Source organism: Entelurus aequoreus, linkage group LG22 (assembly GCF_033978785.1).
Source record: "Entelurus aequoreus isolate RoL-2023_Sb linkage group LG22, RoL_Eaeq_v1.1, whole genome shotgun sequence".
Taxonomy (NCBI): domain Eukaryota; kingdom Metazoa; phylum Chordata; class Actinopteri; order Syngnathiformes; family Syngnathidae; genus Entelurus; species Entelurus aequoreus.
In genome coordinates, this window is record NC_084752.1 from 35,425,455 (window position 1) to 35,451,028 (window position 25,574).

Consider the following 25,574-nt stretch of genomic DNA (forward strand, 5'->3'; position numbering starts at 1 on the left):
TCATTATAACACTTATAGAAGACTTTTAACGTCATTTTGATAGTAGGCTAATATAGCTAATATAGACACTTACATCATGTGTTGTCTTCATTATAACACTTATAGAAGACTTTTAACGTCATTTTGATAGTAGGCTATTATAGCTAATATAGACACTTACATCATGTGTTGTCTTCATTATAACACTTATACTACACTTTTAAAATCATTTTGATAGTAGGCTAATATAGACACTTACATCATGTGTTGTCTTCATTATAACACTTATAGAAGACTTTAACGTCATTTGATAGTAGGCTATTATAGCTAATATAGACACTTACATCATGTGTTGTCTTCATTATAACACTTATATAAGACTTTTAAAGTCATTTTGATAGTAGGCTAATATAGCTAATATAGACACTTACATCATGTGTTGTCTTCATTATAACACTTATATAAGACTTTTAAAGTCATTTTGATAGTAGGCTAATATAACTAATATAGACACTTACATCATGTGTTGTCTTCATTATAACACGTATATAAGACTTTTAAAGTCAATTTGATAGTAGGCTAATATAACCTAATATAAACACTTACATCATGTGTTGTCTTCATTATAACACTTATATAAGACTTTTAAAGTCATTTTGATAGTAGGCTAATATAGACACTTACATTGTGTGTTGTCTTCATTATAACACTTATATAAGACTTTTAAAGTCATTTTGATAGTAGGCTATTATAGCTAATACAGACACTTACATCATGTGTTGTCTTCATTATAACACTTATATAAGACTTTTACAGTCATTTTGATAGTAGGCTAATATAGCTAATATAGACACTTACATCATGTGTTGTCTTCATTATAACATTTATATAAGACTTTACATATTTTGCAGCTCCAGAGTGATTACTAGTTTGTATTCATGGTCCAATATGGCTCTTTCAACATTTTGGGTCGCCGACCCCCGAGCTCATCACTCGGACCCTCTAGCGTAACAATGTAGGCGTGGCTAGCCTTTGTTGACACATCCAACTAGGCCCGACATTGCAGGTGAACACCGCTTACCTGCCGACGCAGGTCCCGGGTCTTCTTGGTCATCTTGTCTATGGCCGAGTTCAGAGGGTCTCCTTTCTCTTTCCTGCCGGTCTGTGGGATAAACCAAGACAAGGAACAGTTCTATTACTGCCGGGGGTTCAGTCAAGCGTTCAGCGCGGTGCGTTTGCAAACACTTTTCATCAAAAGACGCCGACTGTCAGTGTGCCGTGACACGCCAATCGCTTCTTTTCCACGTTACCTAGCAACTGCACATGTCTGGCAGCTGCCAGTTCCCCCGTGGATCAACTCATTGCACTGCCAATTGTTGCTCGTGGCTGGGAGACGGAGTCGTGCGACTGGGACTATTTCACCAAATACAACGCGGAGATTCGCCGTCCGCAAATAAAGCACAAGCTCTACGAAAAATGGCAATATGTATGACAACAAAACTACCACGGCATGCTTCCTAAAATAACATTGTCCTGGTTCTAGAGCTCGAATGTGAGACATGTAGGATTGTTTTATGGTGCATCCAATCAATGTTCTGTTATTATTTGTATTCCTGCATTACACGGATTTTTCTTTGCGGATGCTATAAAGCAAATAGTTGAAATAAAATAAACAAAGTATGCAAAGACACTTAAAAGGTGTGTTATTGTTTGTACTATGTTGAGTTCACCCACTGCAGGTCCTTCCATTTAGTGCTTTCACCAGAAAAGTAGGAGTGTGTTATCGTTTACCAGTGGTCCATAGCGTTTCTACTCGTATGCATTCTAAGTTAAAGTTAAGTTAAAGTACCCATGATTGTCACACACACACCAGGTGTGGCAAAATTGTTCTCCGGCCGCGCCCAGGACTCATTTTTGGTGATTTAACCCCCAATTCCAACCCTTGATGCTGAGTGCCAAGCAGGGAGGTAATGGCTCCCATTTTTATAGTCTTTGGTATGACTCGACCTACCTTCAATCGTCACTCTAAGTTTTACAATATAACTAAAACAATGAATCCCACGTGTGATGCCTGTAGGAGTGTGTGGAGGTTTCTCCCCTCCGGGTTCCTCGGACCACCAAGCACTGACATGACAGTTCAGGTTCAGGTTTACGACACTGTTTTATTTTTCTTCGATGCAGTCTGTGTTGCTTTTCCAGCAAGTGTTCGCAAGTGTTCGTTCTACTCTCTCTTGCTCTCGCTCCAGCTCCACCTCTCTCTTCTCCCCGGCTGCTGCCTTTTAACGGAGCGATAGGTGATTAGATAAGCAGGCCCAGGTGGGCCACCTACCCACCTGTCGCTGATCTCGAAGCCGGTCCTTCACAGAGTGTTTTCATGCATATTTGTACGTGCTATCTTCATGCGATGACGCTAGTGTTGTTAGCATTAGCTAATGGGCTAACACATTTACGAGGGTCTGCGTTAGTATTATTAACTTACAACGACATTCTTTTTGTGTTGTTTCACTTTCGCAAACTCCTCGGGTAACTTCACCGAAACGTCACTGTGGAGTTATTGAGTCTGTTTAGCTGATTGGAGAGCTAGCTTGCGCAGCCAGTGGTTCCATGACCATGACTTCTGTTTTGTTTGATCAGCCGTTTTACTGCCCTGTTACAGGCACTGTTTGGAAACAATTAAGGTATGTAAATAAACATTTACAGACTATTTCCGCGTAAATAACTCATTTCACAACATATATATCTGCGGCTTATAGTCAAGTATGGCTAATATATGGAAAAAAAAATGTTCTTCTAATATTTAGTGGGTGTGGCTTCTCCACCGTCCAAAAAATACAGTCTTTATTGTCGGTTTAAAGTACAAAGGCCTGGGCTGACGGTCAATAAATCCATTAATTAAATGATACATGAGAATGAACGCATGTTTATTCAATAACAGAAAAAAAAATGAACAGAGTGAACCCTCTTGTCAGTATTTATTTATTTTTATTGTAGTAGCATCCAGGGTTCTGACTTTGTAGACAATAGCCAGTTAAAAAGGTTACCGCCTGTCAATAATCAATACTGTGCATTCAACCAAAATGAGTAAATTAGAACGGCACTTAAGCCCTCTGAAGAAAAAGTCGATCAATATAAAATACTCAGAAGCCATTTTTTGTAATTATATCTCTTTAAAACATGCATATATAATGAAGATATGCCTAGTTCAAAACCCCGGCCGAGTCATACCAAAGACTATAAAAATAGGACTTATTACTACCCTGCTTGGCACTCAGCATCAAGGGTTGGAATTGGGGGTTAAATCACCAAAAATGACTCCTGGGCGTGGCCACCGCTGCTGCTCACTGCTCCCCTCACCTCCCAGGGGGTGATCAAGGGTGATGGGTCAAATGCAGAGAATAATGCCACCACATTTAGTGTGTGTGTGTGACTATCAGTGGTACTTTAACTTTATAATAGCCACAAACTGGAGGATACATGTTTTTAATCAGGATAAAATAAGGCAAAAAAAAATAGTTAAAAGGTTTTATGGAATAATAATTGATCATACTCGTAATGCAAATGTTCGGAAATAGATGACTGATTTGGGGATTTAAGAAAAAGAGATGCATACAAGTTAAAGTGACATCTTGGATATATTGTATTTTACTCAGTTGTTTCAAAGAGGTACTTTAGATATTAAGTTATGTAATAAAGTGTCAGGCAGGCAGCTCAAGGTCTGAGTTGTGGTCTGTTGAGAGAATTGTCTCGTTTGTCCATCCTGGGCCACCGCACTTCAGGTGAAGGTGCGCTAATGTTAGCCCAATTAGCTCAGGTGTGTTGAAGGGGAGAGGACTGGAATAGAGGAGTCGTGTACGAAACAAGCTCAGCTTCCCAAATTGAAGGACTGCACGCCTACACTGCAAAAAGGGAAATCTAAGTAAGATGAAATATCTCAAATAAGGGTGATATTTGCTTATTTTCTGTCTGATAAGATCATTCTTCTCACTAAGCAGATTTGATGTTAGAGTGTTTTACTTGTTTTAAGGGTTTTGGTCCTAAATGATCTCAGTTGTTGCTGAGATTTGATGACCTATATCAGGGGTCACCAACCTTTTTGAAAGCAAGAGCTACTTCTTGGGTACTGATTAATGCGAAGGGCTACCAGTTTGATACGCACTTAAATAAATTGCCAGAAATAGCCAATTTGCTCAATGTACCTTTAACTCTGTGTTATTATTAATAATTAATGATATTTACACTTAATTGAACGGTTTAAAAGAGGAGAAAACACGAAATGACAATTCAATTTTGAAACATAGTTTATCTTCAATTTCAACTCTTTATAATTCAAAATTCAACCGAAAAAAAGAAGAGAAAAACTAGCTAATTCAAATGTTTTTGAAAAAATTTAATTTATGGAACATCATTAGTAATTTTTCCTGATTAAGATTAATTTTAGAATTTTGTTGACATGTTTTAAATAGGTTAAAATCCAATCTGCACTTTGTAAGAATATATAACAAATTGGACCAAGCTATATTTCTAACAAAGACAAATCATTATTTCTTCTAGATTTTCCAGAACAACAATTTTAAAAGAAATTCAAAAGACTTTGAAATAAGATTTAAATTTGGTTCTACAGATTTTCTAGATTTGCCATTTTGAATTTTAATCATAATAAGTTTGAAGAAATATTTCACAAATATTCTTCGTCCAAAAAACAGAAGCTAAAATGAAGAATTAAATTAAAATTTATTTATTATTCTTTACAATAAAACATTTTGTTTTACTTGAACATTGATTTAAATTTTCAGGAAAGAAGAGGAAGTAATTTAAAAGGTAAAAAGGTATATGTGTTTAAAAATCCTAAAATCATTTTTAAGGTTGTATTTTTTCTCTAAAATTGTCTTTCTGAAAGTTATGAGAAGCCAAGTAAAAAAATTAATGAAATTATTTAAACAAGTGAAGACCAAGTCTTTGAAATATTTTCTTGGATTTTCAAATTCTATTTGAGTTTTGTCTCTCTTAGAATTAAAATGTCGGGCAAAGCGAGACCAGCTTGCTAGTAAATAAATAACATTTAAAAAATAGAGGCAGCTCACTGGTAAGTGCTGCTATTTGAGCTATTTTTAGAACAGGCCAGCGGGCTACTCATCTGGTCCTTACGGGCTACCTGGTGCCCGCGGGCACCACGTTGGTGACCCCTACCCTATATTGAGTAAAACATGCTTGAAACTAGAATATCAACTGTTGCAAAGCTGTGTCATCAACACTCACAAGTATAAAACTACTTTTTTAAAGTAATAATTTGTTACTTCAAGCATGAAGAAAAAAAATCACGACTTTGACACAATCGTGTCTCATAATTAAAACAGATGACAGCCAAATGGACTTTGCTGGTTTATTTTCAATGAAACAATAGAAAATATGTACTCATATAGTAGTACACTTGGCACAGTACAGTAAACTGACAGCTAATATTCAAACATTTGACATGTGACATTTCTAACAATTTTGAACAGAAATAGTTCATGCACATTCAGGTAAATTGTTAAAAATTACAATTAAAACAAATTTGGCTGGGGGCCGGGCTGTACATATATATATATATGTATATATATATATATATATATATATATATATATATATATATATATATATATATACATATATATTAGAGATGTCCGATAATATCGGTCTGCCGATATTATCGGCCGATAAATGCGTTAAAATGTAATATCGGAAATTATCGGTATCTGTTTTTTTATTATCAGTATCGGTTTTTTTTGTTTTGTTTTTTTTTGTTTTTGTTTTTTTTATTTTTAATTAAATCCACATAAAAAACACAAGATACACTTACAATTAGTGCACTAACCCAAAAAACCTCCCTCCCCCATTTACACTCATTCACACAAAAGGGTTGTTTCTTTCTGTTATTAATATTCTGGTTCCTACATTATATATCAATATATATCAATACAGTCTGCAAGGGATACAGTCCGTAAGCACACATGATTGTGCGTGCTGCTGGTCCACTAATAATACTAACCTTTAACAGTTAATTTTACAAATTTTCACTAATTACTAGTTTCTTTCTTTTTTATTCAAGAAAATGTTTTTAATTTATTCATCTTATTTTATTTGATAAATTTTTTTAAAAAGTACCTTATCTTCACCATACGTGGTTGTCCAAATTAGGCATAATAATGTGTTAATTCCACGACTGTATATATCGGTTGATATCGGTATCGGTTGATATCGGTATCGGTAATTAAAGAGTTGGACAATATCGGCATATCGGATATCGGCAAAAAGCCATTATCGGACATCCCTAATATATATATATATATATTCCTCGCACACTAATTGACTGAAAGAGCACGCACTTGGCGCGATGATGTCATGTTATGGATGGGAAAATGCATTTTTAGAACCCGAGAGTAACAAGCGGTTGCTTTGTTGCCTTCCATTAAGAATAATGAATTAGTTTTTAGTGTAAGTTTGCTGGTTTCAAGAAATGTAATGCCGAGCGTATATCATCATGTCAAGATAATGGCACTAGCATTTACTTCATTTAAGAACAGTTTTCAACATATTGAGAAAAAAGGTCTCATATTTGTTTTTTCTACCAAGAAAAGTGCACTTGTTATTAGTGACAATATACTTATTTTAAGGCATTTTGGGGTTCATTGAGGTTAGCTAATTTGACTTGTTTTGGAAAGTCTTGACAAGCCAAATTTTCTTGTTCTATTGGCAGATAATTTTGCTTAGTTCAAGTAAAATACCCCTCATTTTTGTATTTTTTTTTTGTTCTTGTTTTTGAACACTGACTTTTTGCAGTGTACGGGGGCCAAAGAATGGCAAAGTTTGGGCCCCTGAGCCGTTTGGTGTTGCCGTGCAGCAGAGTGTCCGCTACGGAGGCGGTGCTTTTCTCGCTTTCCAACCTCACAAGACCTTTTGTATGCCGTTCAAAAGCTGAAGAAAAGACGTAGCAATTTATAGATGCCTATCTTCTTATTAAGTCCATTTTCATTCATCGTTTGATTGATTGACATATTGACAGGTCCTACAATTGTATTACACTTTAAAATGCCTCTGGACATCACATTGAATGCCTTTAATGCAATGTATTGCCTTCATTTGGGCAAAATCAAATGAATGACTTTTAATGCCCTGCAGATAGCCTGGAACACGACCCGTTGTGCAAACTCGGTTCACTAATACAAGATATAGAAGACTACTAGTTCCTCTATATCAACATTTGAGTCATATACACTATACTGCCAAAAGAAATAGGCCACCTGCCTTGACTCACATATGAACCTGAAGTGCCATCCCATTCCTATGCATTCAATATGATGTGGGTCCACCTTTTGCAACTATTACAACTCTTCTGGGAAGGCTGTCCACAAGGTTGCGGAGTGTGTTTATAGGAATTTTCCACCATTCTTCCAAAAGCGCATTGGTGAGGTCACACACTGATGTTGGTGGAGAAGGCCTGGCTCTCGGTCTCCGTTCTAATTCCTCCCAAAGGTGTTCTGTCGGGTTCAGGTCAGGACTCTGTGCAGGCCAGTCAAGTTCATCCACACCAGACTCTGTCATCCATGTCTTTATGGACTAAGGCTGAAACGACGCGTCGACGTAGTCGACGTAGTCGACGTCATCGGTTACGTAAATACGTCGACGCCGTTTTTGTGCGTCGACGCGTCGCATATTTACGTCACACTACCGTCATGGCGGACCGCAAAGCAGACGATCAAAGCAGACGATGCGAGCGGTGCGAGCGAGGGGGGAAAAGCATGCCAAAAGTGGTCAAAAGTGTGGGAGTATTTCAATAAACGGCCTAATAATGTTGTTGTATGCACACAGTGTCGAGCGGAAATGGCCTATCATAGCAGCACAACGGCTAAGAACGAACATTTGAAAAGAAAACCATCAACTAGTCCAGGGGTCGGCAACCTTTACCACTCAAAGAGCCATTTTGGCAAGTTTCACAAATTAAAGAAAGTAATGGGAGCCACAAAAAAATTTTTAAAATGAAAAACACCGCATACAAAGCTTAAATGCTTTGTGCTATGTTAACCAGGGGTCCCCGACACACGCACCGGCACGCACTTTAATGTGGAAATTTGATGTTAGTGCAGCCCGCGAGTTTTGAATGAATGGCGCTTGATAGCGTCTTACTTGCCAACCCTCTCATTTTTCCCGGGAGACTCCCGGATATCAGAGCGTGATGACACTGCATTTGGCGCCCTCCACAGTCTGCCCTAACAGTGTACCTGCTCGACCACACGTAGAATGCAGTTTCAGCTTGCTCACATAAGTGACAGCAAGGCGTACTACCTCAGCAGCCACACATCTTACACTGACGGTACCAATACCCAGAATCCCATGCAGCCCTAAGTCTTCCGCTCAACCAACGCACGGAGAGGGGGAGGGTTGATGTGTGGGGGGATTTGGTGGTAGCGGGGGGTGTATAATGTAGACCGGAAGAGTTAGGGCTGCATGGGATTCTGGGTAATGGTTGTGTTGTGTTTATGTTGTGTTACGGTGGAATGTTCTCCAGAAATGTGTTTTTCATTCTTTTTTGGTGTGGGTTCACAGTGTGGCACATATTTGTAACATAACAATGTTAAAGTTGTTTGATACGGCTACCGTCAGTGTAAGCTGTGTGGCTGATGAGTAAGTATGCTTTGCTGTCTCCTGTGTGTGCAAGTAATAACAACATGCAACATGTGGCTGGACTGGCACACTGTATGTAAATGCTATAGAGGACAATTACTGCAGTGCAATTAGGGCACGCCCTTTATTTAGTAATTAGAGTGTAAATAAGATTATTTTTTCCCTGGGAGTAATCTATGAGAGACACTGAGATCCATAAATCTCCTGGGAAAATCGGGGGGGTCGGCATGTATGTAGCTGAGCCGCATCAGAGTGGTCAAGGAGCCGCATGCGGCTCCGGAGCCGCGGGTTGCCGACCCCTGAACTAGTCAATCGTCCGCGTGAGCATACGTTGTCATCATTACACAAAAACATGAATGTGTCATTTGTATCTGCTAGGGGTGTAACGGTACGTGTTTTGTATTGAACCGTTTCGGTACGGGGCTTTCGGTTCGGCACAGGGGTGTACCGAACGAGTTTCTAAGCTAAAGCTAACTTTAGCTGCTAAAGTCTTAACAAGCTGCTTCGCTCCTTCTGCCTCTTTATTTTTGCACATTTTAAAGCAAAATAAGCAATACTTTTACTTTTGAAATGCTTATACTATTGCAGAATATTAAGATTTGCACTGGATGTTGACTTTTATATTTGCACATTAAAAAGCAAATAAGCTACTTTTAATTTTGTTAAATGTTAAAAGTTTTAAATGTTCACATTGTTACAGAATATTTAGTCGTGTTGTTGTCAATGTTGACTGAGTGGCCATACTTCTTTTTTTTTGTAAATAAAAGCCATGCCTTTTGAAAAAACGGGCCTACATTTATTTTTTCATCTTCATTTTGAAAAAAAAAAAAAAATCGGTAAAAGGAAAAATAATCTATAGATTAATCGAAAAAAATAATCTATAGATTAACCGATTAATCGAAAAAAATAATCTATAGATTAATCGATAGAAAAATAATCGTTAGCTGCAGCCTTATTATGGACCTTGCTTTGAGCACTGGTGCACAGTCATGTTGGAAGAGGAAGGGGCCCACTCCAAACTGTTCCCACAAGGTTGGGAACATGGAATTGTCCAAAATGTTTTGATATCCTGGAGCATTCAAAGTTCCTTTCACTGGAACTAAGGGGCCAAGCCCAACTGCTGAAAAACAACCCCACACCATAATTCCTCCGCTGACCCTTCTCTGTCAGTTTACGTGGCCTACCACTTGGTGGCTGAGTTGCTGTTGTTCCCAAACTCTTCCATTTTCTTATAATAAAGCAGACAGTTGACTTTGGAATATTTAGGAAATTTCAGGACTGGATTTATTGCTCAGGTGGCATCCTATGACAGTTCCATGCTGGAAATCACTGAGAGCTGTGCTTTCTTTCCCATATGTTTGTAGAAACAGTCTCCATGCCTAAGTGCTTGATTTGATACACCAGGGCCAGGTGATTAGGACACCTGATTATCATCATTTGGATGGGTGGCCTAATACTTTTGGCAATATAGAGTATGAATCACAGTTAAAACAAATGGAGTTCAAAAAAATTTAACCGGAAAAACTCAATGTTATTTATTCATATTGCTACGGTTATTTAAATGTATTGTTAACATTACTGTTATTTTTGTTTATCGAGATGTTGTTTATTCATTACTTATTTATTTATGTTGTTCTTTTAAATTATGTTTAAAGTTTAGTTTTGGTGATACAATGAATACTCATGTTCAAACTAGTAAATCATCATGTCATAATATAATCATAGTTGAATTAGTATATATATATATATATATATATATATATATATATATATATATATATATATATATATATATATATATATATATATATATATATATACATATATATATATATATATATTTATATATATATATATATTAAGTTAAGTCCCAACAATAGTCACACACACACACTAGGTGTCCTCTGCATTTGACCCATTCCCATGTTCACCCCCTGGGAGGTGAGGGAGGCAGTGAGCAGCAGTGTTGGCCACGCCCGGGAATCATTTTTGGTGATATAACCCCTAATTCCAACCCTTGATGCTGAGTGCCAAGCAGTGAGGCATATATATACATAAAATATTATATATATATATATATATATATTGGTGATATAACTCCCAATTCCAACCCTTGATGCTGAGTGCCAAGCAGTGAGGCATATATATATATATATATATATATATATATATATATATATATATATATATATATATATATATATATATATATATATATATATATATATATATATATATATATATATATATATATATATATATATATATATATATACACTACCGTTCAAAAGTTTGGGGTCACCCAAACAATTTTGTGGAATAGCCTTCATTTCTAAGAACAAGAATAGACTGTCGAGTTTCAGATGAAAGTTCTCTTTTTCTGGCCATTTTGAGCGTTTAATTGACCCCGCAAATGTGATGCTCCAGAAACTCAATCTGCTCAAAGGAAGGTCAGTTTTGTAGCTTCTGTAACGAGCTAAGCTGTTTTCAGATGTGTGAACATGATTGCACAAGGGTTTTCTAATCATCAATTAGCCTTCTGAGCCAATGAGCAAACACATTGTACCATTAGAACACTGGAGTGATAGTTGCTGGAAATGGGCCTCTATACACCTATGTAGATATTGCACCAAAAACCAGACATTTGCAGCTAGAATAGTCATTTCCCACATTAGCAATGTATAGAGTGTATTTCTTTAAAGTTAAGACTAGTTTAAAGTTATCTTCATTGAAAAGTACAGTGCTTTTCCTTCAAAAATAAGGACATTTCAATGTGACCCCAAACTTTTGAACGGTGGTAGTGTATACATATATATATATATATATATATTTATATATGTATTTATATATGTATATATATATTTATTTATATATTTATGTGTGTATATATATATATATATATATATATATATATATATATATATATATATATATATATATATATATATATATATATATATATATATATATATATATATATATATATATATATAAATGTGGTGATTATTTCTGCCATACTCTAAACTCAATCGTGTTGCACACCTCAGGCAACACGACTTTTAGACTGACTCCAACTGTGTCAGATTGTCCAGGACTGATGGAGAGTGTTGTAAAACCAAGGCAGTCCATCCTTGGAGCCAGAACAACTCACGCTAACTAAATTCTCACAAATGATTTCCACCCAACCTAAAAATGTAAAATGTAAGGCCTCCAGACAATGACGCAAGTAGAATTTGTTTTCTAACTTGACATGTTGATATACCAGAAGAACGGTTGTTGTACTTTTTTTGAGCAGGGTAATCGAGCTCGATGGGGGTTCGAATTTTTTCAAATACACTAAAAACTATTAGATTGTGGTCCGGAAAATACCGTAAATTCCATACTATGAACCACTACCGCTTATGGGACAGAGCTATGGCTATAATAAAAAATATTTAAAAAACAAATCTTTTGGAAAAATGTGCTCACCGCAGGGGCTGCAGTGTCCTTCCATTTACACACAGTGCCGTCTGTGGCGTTTCTACTCGTATGGATTCCTATTTCGTCACTCCAAGCAACGTTTGTAAGTTTTACAATATAACTAAAACTATTTACACTTTTTAAACTGTCCCATGCGTGACGTCTGTAGGAGAGTCTCCATGCATATTTGCATGTGCTATCACAATATATTGACGCTAGCGTCGTTAGCATTAGCTAATATGCATTCTTGTTGTGTTGTTTGAGTTTCACAAACTCTGCGGGAAATTCACCAAAACGTCACTGTGGAGTTATTGAGTCTGTTTAGCTGATTGTAGAGCTAGCTTGCGCAGCTAGGGGGTCCATGACCATGACTTCTGTTTTGTTTGATCAGCCGTTTTACTGCCGTGTCACAGACACCGTTTGGAAACAATTCAGGTATGTAAATAAACATTCTGTGTAAATAACTCATTTCACAACAAAAATGTATCTGCGGCTTATAGTCCGGTGCAGCTTATATAAAGACTTTTTTATTTCTTCTTCTAAAACGTAGTAGTCACGGATTATATAGTACGGTTTGAACCCTGCGGCTTATAGGACAGAGCGACTGATTTATTGATTTTTTTCGCGGATGGCTATAATAAAAACAATTTCAAAAAACAAAACAAGGAAAAACACAGAGAGAGATTGTTCTTGTTTGTGCTTTTGGACAAATTCGCTCGCTGCAGGTGCTGCAGTGTCCTTCCATTTATCAACAGTGCTTTTTTGTGTGTGTGCCGTTCAGTCTTCCAGCCGTCCGTGGCGTTTCTACTGGCATGGACTCCTCATTTGTCACTCCAAGCAACGTTTGTAAGTTATACAATATAACTAAAACTGTTATTGAGTCTGTTTAGCTGATTAGAGAGCAATTGTGCAGCTAGTGGGTCCATCAGCATGACTTCTGTTTTGTTTGATCCGCCGTTTTACTGCCCTGTTACAGACACCGTTTGGAAACAATTAAGGTAACATTTCTGTGTAAATAACTCATTTCACAACCCATATACTGTATCTGCGGCTTATAGTTCGGTGCGGTTTATATATGGGGGGGGGGGGGGGGGTTATTCTACAACACCGCAGGCGCGGCTTGAATAATACGGTTTGAACTCTGCAGCTTATAGTCTGGTGCGGCTTATACATGGGAAAAAAGTATTTTTTTTCTTTCAAAACGTAGTAAGTGCGACTTGTATAATACGGTTTGAACCCTGCGGTTTATACTCCGGTGCACCTTATATATGGGGAAAAAAATGTTTCCTTCGATCGTAGTGGGCGCGGCTTATATAATACAGTTTTAGCCCTGCGGCTTATAGTCCGGAGCGGTTTATACATGGAAATAAATGTATTGTTTTCTTGTAAAACGTAGTAGGTGCGGCTTATATAATACAGTTTTAGCCCTGCGGCTTATAGCCCGGAGCGGTTTATACATGGGAAAAAAATTTCCCTTCTCAATCGTAGTGGGCGCGGCTTATATGGTGCGGTTTTAGCCATGCGGCTTATAGTCCGGTGCGGCTTATATATGGAAAACAAAGTTTTTCCTTTTAAATCGTAGTGGGCGCGGATTATATATTGTGGTTTTAGCCTTGCGGCTTATAGTCCAGTGCGGCTTATACATGGAAACAAGTATTTTGTTTTATTTTCTTCTAAAACGTAGTGGGTGCGGATAATATAATACAGTTTGAACCCTGCGGCTTATAGTCCGGTGCGGCTTATACATGGAAAAAATCTTGTTTTTCTTCTAAAACGTGGAAGGTGCAGTTTATAAAATACGGTTTGTACCCTGCGGCTTATAGTCCGGTGCAGCTTATACATGGGAAAAAAGACAATTTTTTTCTTCTAAAACGTAGTAGGTGCGGCCGGCTTATATAATACAGTTTGAGCCCTGCGGCTTATATATGGGGGGGGAAAGATGTTCCTTCTGAATTGTAGTGGTCGCGGCTTATACAATATGGTTTTAGCCCTGCGGCTTATAGTCAGTCCGGTGCAGCTTATACATGGGCAAAAAAGTATTTTTTTCTTCTAAAACGTAGTTGGTGCGGCTTATATAATACGGTTTGAACCCTGCGGCTTATAGTCCGGTGCGGCTTATATATAGATAAAAGTTTTTCCTTCTGGATCGTAGTGGGCCCGGCTTATATAATGCGGTTTTAGCCCTGCGGCTTATAGTCTGGTGCGGCTTATACATGAAAACAAGTATTTTGTTTTTCTTTTAAAAAGTAGTAGTTGCGGCTTATATGGTACGATTTGAACCCTGCGGCTTATAAATCCGGTGCGGTTTATATGTGTAAAAAAATTACTTCTGAATCGTAGTGGGCGCGGCTTATACAATACGGTTTCAGCCCTGCGGCTTAGAGTCCGGTGCGGTTTATATGTGGAAAAAAAATTGTTTCCTTCTAAATCGTAGTGGGTGCGGCTTATATAATATAGTTTTAGCCCTGCGTCTTATAGTCCGGTGCGGCTTATACATGGAAAAAAGTATTTTTCCCTTCTAATGCGTAGTAGTTGCGGCTTATATAGCGCGGTTTGAGCCCTGCGGCTTATAGTCCGGTGCGCTTTATATATGGAAACAAGTATTGTTTTCTTCTAAAACGTAGTAGGTACGGCTTATATAATACGGTTTGAACCCTGCGGTTTATAGTCCGGTGCGGCTTATACATGGGGAAAAAAATGTTTTCCTTCTAAATCGTAGTGGGCGCGACTTATATAATGCGGTCTTAGCCCTGCGGCTTAGAGTCCGGTGCGGCTTATACATGGGAAAAAAGTTTAGTTTTTCTTATAAAACATAGTAGGTGTGGCTTATACAATAGGAGGATACAATAGCTCACCGGCGTCAAAATGTAAACAAACGCCATTGGTGGATCGATACCTAACATCCACTGTAATGATATCAAGTACAAGCACGTATCGAGTCGATACTACTATGATTATGTCGATTTTTTGGCATCACAACAGATTATTTCGTTTTTTGTAAATTCATATGATGTTTATAAAGTCAGTAAATACGTCCCTGGACACATGAGGACTTTGAATATGAGCAATGTATGATCCTGTATCTACTTGGTATCGGATCGATACCTAAATGAATGGTATCATCCAAAACTAATGTAAAGTATCAAAGAAGAGAAGAAGAAGTGATTATTACATTTTAACAGAAGTGTAGATAGAACATGTTAAAACAGAAAATAAGCAGATATTAACAGTAAATGAACAAGTAGATTAATAATCAATTTTTAGTTTGTCCCTCCCCCTGTTTTAGCTACTTCTAAATCATTCATCCTTGTCTCCATGGCGACAAATAAAGTATGTTTCTTACAGGTATCATTATCACTGGAGGACGAATAATAGCTAAACATGCTTCACTACACACCGTAGGAGGATACAATAGCTCACCGGCGTCCAAATGTAAACAGACGCCATTGGTGGATCGATACCTAACATCCACTGCAATGATATCAAGTACAAGCACGTATCGAGTCGATACTACTATGATTATGTCGATATTTTTTGGCATCACAACAGATTATTTCGTTTTTTGTAAATTCATATAATGTTTATAAAGTCAGTAAATATGTCCCTGGACACATGAGGACTTTGAATATGAGCAATGTATGATCCTGTAACTACTAACTACTTTTTCTTATAAAACATAGTAGGTGTGGCTTATACAATACGGTTTGAACCCTGCGGTTTATAGTCTGGTGTGGCTTAGATATGGAAAAAAAAAATGTTTCCTTCCAAATTGTATATATATATATTTATATATATTTATTTTTTATTTTTTTTATTTTATTTTTATTTTTTCTAGAACGTAGTAGGTGCAGCTTATATATTGCGGTTTGAACCCTTCGGTTTATAGTCCGGTGCGGCTTATATATGGAGAAAAAAATTCCTTCTTAATCGTAGTGGGTGTGGCTTATATAATGTGGTTTTAACCCTGCGGCTTATAGTCCGGTGCGGCTTATACATGGGAAAAAAGTACTTTTTTTCTAAATCGTAGTGGGTGCGGTTTATATAATGCAGTTTTAGCCCTGCGGCTTATAGTCCGGTGCGGCTTATACATGGAAAAAAGTATTTTTTCCTTCTAAAGCGTAGTAGTTGCGGCTTATATAGCGCGGTTTGAGCCCTGCGGCTTATAGTCCGGTGCGCTTTATATATGGAAAAAAGTATTGTTTTCTTCTAAAACGTAGTAGGTACGGCTTATATAATACGGTTTGAACCCTGCGGTTTATAGTCCGGTGCGGCTTATACATGGGGGAAAAAAATGTTTTCCTTCTAAATCGTAGTGGGCGCGACTTATATAATGCGGTCTTAGCCCTGCGGCTTAGAGTCCGGTGCGGCTTATACATGGGAAAAAAGTTTAGTTTTTCTTATAAAACATAGTAGGTGTGGCTTATACAATACGGTTTGAACCCTGCGGTTTATAGTCTGGTGTGGCTTAGATATGGAAAAAAAAAAAATTTCCTTCTAAATTGTATATATATATATTTATATATATTTATTTTTTATTTTTTTTATTTTATTTTTATTTTTTCTAGAACGTAGTAGGTGCAGCTTATATATTGCGGTTTGAACCCTTCGGTTTATAGTCCGGTGCGGCTTATATATGGAGAAAAAAAATTCCTTCTTAATCGTAGTGGGTGTGGCTTATATAATGTGGTTTTAGCCCTGCGGCTTATAGTCCGGTGCGGCTTATACATGGGAAAAAAGTACTTTTTTTCTAAATCGTAGTGGGTGCGGTTTATATAATGCAGTTTTAGCCCTGCGGCTTATAGTCCGGTGCGTTTTATATGTGGAAAAAAGTATTGTTTTCTTCTAAAACGTAGTAGGTACGGCTTATATAATACGGTTTGAACCCTGCGGTTTATTGTCCGGTGCGGCTTATACATGGGGGAAAAAATGTTTTCCTTCTAAATCGTAGTGGGCGCGACTTATATAATGCGGTCTTAGCCCTGCGGCTTAGAGTCCGGTGCGGCTTATACATGGGAAAAAAAGTGTAGTTTTTCTTATAAAACATAATAGGTGTGGCTTGTACAATACGGTTTGAACCCTGCGGTTTATAGTCTGGTGTGGCTTATATGTGGAAAAAAAATATTTTTCCTTCTAAATTGTATATATATATATATATATTTATTTTTTATTTTTTATTTTTTTTATTTTATTTTATTTTTTTCTAGAACGTAGTAGGTGCTGCTTATATATTGTGGTTTGAACCCTTCGGTTTATACTCCGGTGCGGCTTTTATATGGAGAAAAAAAATTCCTTCTTAATCATAGTGGGTGTGGCTTATATAATGTGGTTTTAGCCCTGCGGCTTATAGTCCGGTGCGGCTTATACATGGGGGGGGAAAAAAATTTTTTTCTTCTAAAACGTAGTAGGTGCGGCTAATATAGCACCGATAATAGGGTAGCTTTCATTGTCAAGAAATGCACCTAAATCCATGTACGGTGTGAGAAGTGGGGCCTCGGGAGCTGCAGTAGAAGAGGTTGTCCAATACCTGGAGGGTTGGCGGTTCAAAACCCAATTTCCTTGTGTCCAAGAGCAAGGCATTTCCCCCACTGTGACCCACACACGTGTAGAAATGGGAATGGTGAAATTGTCGGCAAGTACGCTCCGGGGCTACAGGTGTAGATGTGGACTGACTAATAATGGCCTGCGGTCCAATCAGTTGTTATCCTCAAACAGCGACGATACGCAACAGACGACATTAACTCACGATAACAAAGGTTATTTATTTTCCTCCCGCGTCTGAAAGAGGGATGTCAGGACGGTCACCAGATCAGAGGAACACTGTGATCCTCCCACAAAGCAATGCCGGCATACAAAATTAGTTGTGTTGTTGCTAGGCAACCGTCCAACAGTTATGCCCCGTGAAGGCGAGCGCGGGATTCATCATCTTCTGCACCTTGCCAGTCTGCCCCACAAGCACAACCCAAGCAGAGAAACAATCTTTTGACTGGGCGGAGATGTGAAAAGTAGGGATGTCCGATAATGGCTTTTTGCCGATATCCGATATTCCGATATTGTCCAACTCTTTAATTACCGATACCGATATCAACCGATACTGATATCAACCGATATATGCAGTCATGGAATGAACACATTATTATGCCTAATTTGGACAACCAGGTATGGTGAAGATAAGGTACTTTTTTTTAAAAATTAGTAAAATAAGATAAATAAATTAAAAACATTTTCTTAAATAAAAAAGAAAGTACAACAATATAAAAACAGTTACATAGAAACTAGTAATGAATGAAAATGAGTAAAATTAACTGTTAAAGGTTAGTACTATTAGTGGAGCAGCAGCACGCACAATCATGTGTGCTTACGGACTGTATCCCTTGCAGACTGTATTGATATATATTGATATATAATGTAGGAACCAGAATATTAATAACAGAAAGAAACAACCCTTTTGTGTGAATTAGTGTAAATAGGGGAGGGAGGTTTTTTGGGTTGGTGCACTAATTGTAAGTGTATCTTGTGTTTTTTATGTTGATTTAATAAAAATAAAAAAATTAATAAAAAAAAAACGATACTGATAATAAAAAAAACCGATACCGATAATTTCCGATATTAAATTTTAACGCATCTCTAGTGAAAAGTCAACATTTTAACGAGTGACATCAAAGCAGTCGTGAACTAATCGCTAATTCAGGCTCACGGACGACAAAAATGTGTAATTCATTCCTAAATATGTATTTATACTGTAACTAGGGTTGTACGGTATTAGTATAGTACAGGGGTCGGCAACCCAAAATGTTGAAAGAGCCATATTGGACCAAAAATACAAAAACAAATCTGTCTGGAGCCGCAAAAAATTAAAAGCCATATTACATGTGTCATGAGATATACATTTAATTAAGAGGACTTAAAGGAAACTAAATGACCTCAAATATACCTACAAATGAGGCATAATGATGCAATATGTACATATCGCTAGGGATGATGTTTGATAAGAAATTACCGAGTTCGAGACTATTATCGAATCCTCTTATCGAACCGATTCCTTATCGATTCTCTTATCGAGTCCAGATAGGTTGTTGTATATGGAAAAAAACACACAATATTTGGTTTAACAAAAGCTCACTTTTATTTATTAAGAAAACAATTTAATCTAAAATATAAATAAATATTGACTGTTGCCCCCCTAAAAAAAAAAAAAAAAAAAATATTGACTGTTGTTACCCAAAGTATATTAAGTGGGATTTTTCAGAAAAACAAATATATAAGGTAACACAAAAACAACCAGTCTCTGTGATCACTATAGGTGTATAAATAATAATATAGTGTTAAATAAAATCAGTCCCTTGGGCACAAAACTGGAAATAATACAGCTCTCCAAAAAGTGCACTTCTGCTGCTATTTGACTTAACTGTTTGTTATGATGCTTGGACATTTTTGCATCTTTATTTCTTTATTGAAAGAAAATTCTATGAATAGAAAAGTTGTTTGCAAATGTGGTTACAATGCTAAAAAATGAAAAGTTAAAGCTAAAAAAAGAAATACACTTTATTGAGTTAACATTATTTCTTTATAGGGGGAAAGATGTTATGAGCTAGGGAATATAACAACTACACTACCCATCATGCAACGGGAGTGACGAGCATGCGCGGTAGCCCCGAAAAGTGTTGCATGTCGTCACCCGTGAAAGTAAACGTCAAGAACTCAGCCAACACGCCTCGTCTGCATTATTTATAATTAGACAGACAACACATCTACAGTGTGATTTTGTTTTGTTTACAAGGAAAGAAAAACAAAAGTTAAAAAAGGGAGATATGTTGTATATATATGTATGTGCTGCGGTTGCTATAAGAACGTTACGACAGCTGCCGTAAAGGAGGTGCGTTGCTAGCCTGGTTGCTATGTTTCCGGTTGGTCGTAAAAGTGTTCGTCATGTGTTTGTAGTCTGCTAAAATCTCTCAGTAAAGTTATTCATTGGATTATACCTTTTGTTTTGAACTTTATTACACATTGGAGCGCTTTTTCCCGTCCATTTTTTTCCTGCTTTCGCTATCTGCGCTTAATGACCGAGCTACGTGACGTCATTTCTTGTGACGTCACACGGAGCATTTCTGGTCGGGACGGGATTCGTTCCGAGGGGTTCGAATATAGAACCAACTCTTTTTCTTTACTATAGTGGTCTCGATAACGGGTACCGGTTTTTAAAAAGGGATTCGAGTCCGAGGACTCGGTTCTTTTCTTATCGAACAACCGGGAAAACCGGTTTCGAGTATCATCCCTACATATCGCTAGCCTAAATAGCATGTTAGCATCGATTAGCTTGCAGTCATGCCGTGACCAAATATGTCTGATTAGCACTCCACACAAGTCAATAACATCAACAAAACTCACCTTTGTGCATTCATGCACAACGTTAAAAGTGTGGTGGACAAAATGAGACAGAAAAAGAAGTGGCATAAAACACGTCCTAGAAAGTCGGAGAAAGTTATACATGTAAAAAAAACTATACGGTGAGTTCAAGGACCGCCAAAATTAGTAGGACAAAACGGCGCTCGCCAAATACTCGAATCAGTGAGGCATGTTTAATACAAACAGTGTGATTTATAACAATTAGGGAGGTTTGTGTCATGTTTGTCCTCCTACAGAAACCATAGTAAACAAAAAAAATAGATTTTTTTCCCCTCATCTTTTTCCATTCTTCATACATTTTTGAAAAATCTCCAGAGAGCCACTAGGGCGGCGCTAAAGAGCCGCATGCGGCTCTAGAGCCGCGGGTTGCCGACCCCCGGTATAGTACCACCATACTAATGAATCTATACCGCCTCTAAAATGTACCACTAATCCTGGTCTCCATGGCGCCGAATAAATTAAGTTTCTTACATGTAGCATTATCACTGGAGGACGACGGAATAGCTAAACATGCTTCACTACACACCGTAGGAGGATACAATAGCTCACCAGCGTCAAAATGTAAACAAACGCCATTGGTGGATCGATACCTAACATCCACTGTAATGATATCAAGTACAAGCACGTATCGAGTTGATACTACTATGATTATGTCGATATTTTTTGGCATCACAACAGATTATTTCGTTTTTTGTAAATTCATATAATGTTTATAAAGTCAGTAAATACGTCCCTGGACACATGAGGACTTTGAATATGACCAATGTATGATCCTGTAACTACTTGGTATCGCATCGATACCTAAATGTGTGGTATCATCCAAAACTAATGTAAAGTATCAAAGAAGAAAAGAAGAAGTGATTATTACATTTTAACAGAAGTGTAGATAGAACATGTTAAAACAGAAAATAAGCAAATATTAACAGTAAATGAACAAGTAGATTAATAATCAATTTTTACAGTTTGTCCCTCCCCCTGTTTTAGCTACTTCTAAATCATTAATCCTTGTCTCCATGGTGACAAATAAAGTATGTTTCTTACAGGTATCATTATCACTGGAGGACGAGGAATAGCTAAACATGCTTCACTACACACTATAGGAGGATACAATAGCTCACCGGCGTCAAAATGTAAACAAACACCATCGGTGGATCGATACCTAACATCCACTGTAATGATATCAAGTACAAGCACGTATCGAGTCGATACTACTATGATTATGTCGATATTTTTTGGCATCACAACAGATTATTTCGTTTTTCGTAAATTCATATAATGTTTATAAAGTCAGTAAATATGTCCCCGGACACATGAGGACTTTGAATATGACCAATGTATGATCCTGTAACTACTTGGTATCGTATCGATACCTAAATGTGTGGTATCATCCAAAACTAATGTAAAGTATCAAAGAAGAGAAGAAGAAGTGATTATTACATTTGAACAGAAGTGTAGATAGAACATGTTGAAAGAGAAAATAAGCAAATATTAACAGTAAATGAACAAGTAGATTAATAATACATTTTTACAGTTTGTCCCTCCCCCTGTTTTAGCTACTTCTAAATCATTCATCCTTGTCTCCATGGCGACAAATAAAGTATGTTTCTTACAGGTATCATTATCACTGGAGGACGAGGAATAGCTAAACATGCTTCACTACACACTATAGGAGGATACAATAGCTCACCGGCGTCAACATGTAAACAAACGCCATTGGTGGATCGATACCTAACATCCACTGTAATGATATCAAGTACAAGCACGTATCGAGTCGATACTACTATGATTATTTCGATATTTTTTGGCATCACAACCGATTGTTTCGTTTTTTGTAAATTCATATTATGTTTATAAAGTCAGTAAATATGTCCCTGGACACATGAGGACTTTGAATATGACCAATGTATGATCCTGTAACTACTTGGTATCGGATCGATACCTAAATGTGTGGTATCATCCAAAACTAATGTAAAGTATCAAAGAAGAGAAGAAGAAGTGATTATTACATTGTAACAGAAGTGTAGATAGAACATGTTAAAACAGAAAATAAGCAGATATTAACAGTAAATGAACAAGTAGATTAATAATCAATTTTTAGTTTGTCCCTCCCCCTGTTTTAGCTACTTCTAAATCATTCATCCTTGTCTCCATGGTGACAAATAAAGTATGTTTCTTGCAGGTATCATTATCACTGGAGGACGAGGAATAGCTAAACATGCTTCACTACACACCATAGGAGGATACAATAGCTCACCGGCGTCAACATGTAAACAAACGCCATTGGTGGATCGATACCTAACATCCACTGTAATGATATCAAGTACAAGCACGTATCGAGTCGATACTACTATGATTATGTCGATATTTTTTGGCATCACAACAGATTATTTCGTTTTTTGTAAATTCATATAATGTTTATAAAGTCAGTAAATATGTCCCTGGACACATGAGGACTTTGAATATGACCAATGTATGATCCTGTAACTACTTGGTATCGGATCGATACCTAAATGTGTGGTATCATCCAAAACTAATGTGAAGTATCAAAGAAGAGAAGAATAAGTGATTATTACATTTGAACAGAAGTGTAGATAGAACATGTTAAAACAGAAAATAAGCAGATATTAACAGTAAATGAACAAGTGGATTAATCAATTTTTACAGTTTGTCCCTCATAATGTGTGAAAATAATAGGTGTATAAATGACACAATATGTTACTGCATATGTCAGCAGACTAATTAGGAGTCTTTGTTTGTTTACTTACTACTAAAAGACAAGTTGTCTAGTATGTTCTCTATTTGATTTAAGGACTAAATGACAATAATAAACATATGTTTCATGTACACTAACATTGTTACAATAAAGACAATAATGACATTTTTTGTGGTCCCCTTTATTTAGAAAAGTATCGAAAAGTACGGAAAAGTACCGAAATATCCCGATACTAACATTTTGGTACCAGTACCAAAATGTTGGTAACGGGACAACACTAACTGTAACTGTACTGCACATTGGGCTGTTTCAAATGTATAGATTAAAAGCTTTTATTTTGTTTTATTGTTATTATCATTATTATTTATTTGTATTATTATTATTATATTATATTGTACACATTGTACCCATATTTTATTTAATTTTTTATTATCTTTTATGTAATTTTAAAAGCTTTTTTAGCAGGAAAAGTGCTAAAAAAAAATGACATTTTAAATAGAAGCAATAACAACAAAACATTAAAAAAACACGCACAAAAAACTATTTACCTTGTTAAAAACAAAAAAACAAGCATGTTGTTATGTTTTGTTTAAAAATCTACACACTGGTATTATTATTGATTATTGATTACCTCCTGGCATTTTTACTAGTTTAATTGAATAGAGGTATAGAATTATAGCATTGATCATTTTTTTGAGCTAGTGTGATAAAGTTTTATGCCAGCATGTTTGCAAAATTGTATTTGTTTACACTTAAAATTCATGGATTGTGATACTTGGCGCTAACATTTTTTTTTTTACGTGCTAATGTTAGCATGCTAACATTTTAGCCAATTTTTGTTCGTTCAAATCATGGCTTTAGATACCTGGCGCTACTTTAGGAGAACTCTGACTTGTCCTATGTCATCGTGCTAATGTTAGCATGCTAACGTTTTATGCTTGCATTTTTTGCTAGCTGTATTTGTTTACAGCAAAATAACACATGGCTTTTGATAATTGGCGCCATCTTAGGAGTATCCTGATTTCTTCATGCTAATGTCGGCATGAAAACGCTTTTATGCTATTAGTAGTTTACACCTAAAAATCGTGGCTTTCGATACGAGGCGCCGTCTTAGAAGTGCCCAACTTTTTTTTAGATATCATGGTAACATTAGCATGCATGCTTATGCTCGCATTTTAGCTAATTTATTTGTTTAAATCTAAAAAAAATCATAACTTCAGATACTTAGAGGCATCTCAGAAGTGTGCACCTTTTTCTGCATTGTCATGCTAACGTTAAAATGCTAAAGTTTTATGCTAGCATTCCAGCACATTTTATTTGTGTTCATCTAAAAATCATGGCTTTTGATCTTTGGTGCCAACTTAGAAGTGTCCTGACTGTTCCTATTTTATCATGCTAATGTTAGCGTGATAACATTTTATGCTAACATTTTGCAAATGTTATTGGTTTACACCCTAAAATTCATGGCTTTCGATACTTGGCGGCATCTAAAAAGTGCGCTAACTTTTGTTTTTACGTTGTCATGGTAACATTTACTGCGATGAGGTGGCGACTTGTCCAGGGTGTACCCCGCCTACTGCCCAAATGCAGCTGGGATAGGCTCCAGCACCCCCGCGACCCTGAAAGGGACAAGCGGTAGAAAATGGATGGATTGATGGATGGTAACGTTTAGCATGCTAACATTTTATGCTAGCATTTCAGCTAATTGTGTTTGTTTAAACCTAAAAATTATTGCTTTTGATACCTGGGGCCATCTTACTGACCTAATGTTAGCCTTTCATGCTAATGTTAGCCTGCTACCGTTTTATGCTAGCATTTTTGCTAATTTTATTATTTTACACTTACAAATCATGACTTTTGATGCTTGGCGCCATCTTCGAAGTACGCTAACTTTGTTTTAATGTTAACGTTACCATGTCAACATGTTATTGTATTATTTTAACAAATTTTATTTGTCTAAACCTAAAAATCATTGATTTTGATACCTGGCGCCATTAGAAGAACACTGACTTTTCCTATGTTATTATGCCAACGTTAGCATGTTAAAGTTGTATGTTTATATTTTCGCAAATTTTATTTGTTTGCACCTAACAAAATTATTGCATTCGATACTCGCCATCATCTTGGAAATGTGCTAACTTTTTCCATGTTGTCATGCTAACGTTCACATGCTAACATTTTATGCCAGCATTTTAGCAAATGGTATTTGTTTTAACCTAAAAGTCATGGCTTTCGATATTTGCCACCTATGTTACCATGCTAACTTTGCCGGGAAAAACTTTTATGCTAGCATTTGACAAATTGTATTAGTGTACACCTAAAAATCATGGCTGTCGATCCTGGGCGCCATCTTAGAAGT

The 25,574-nt window shown here is 36.7% G+C and overlaps 1 protein-coding gene across 1 annotated transcript in view; it reads right to left on the reverse strand.

The window, feature by feature from the left end:
• ctnna2 (catenin (cadherin-associated protein), alpha 2) overlaps nucleotides 1–25,574 on the reverse strand; it is a 960,302-nt gene that overhangs the window by 369,402 nt on the left and 565,326 nt on the right. The window contains exon 8 of the mRNA XM_062033032.1: nucleotides 1,061–1,141. Coding sequence (XP_061889016.1) covers nucleotides 1,061–1,141 — 81 coding nt within the window. The remainder of the gene's footprint in view (nucleotides 1–1,060; nucleotides 1,142–25,574) is intronic.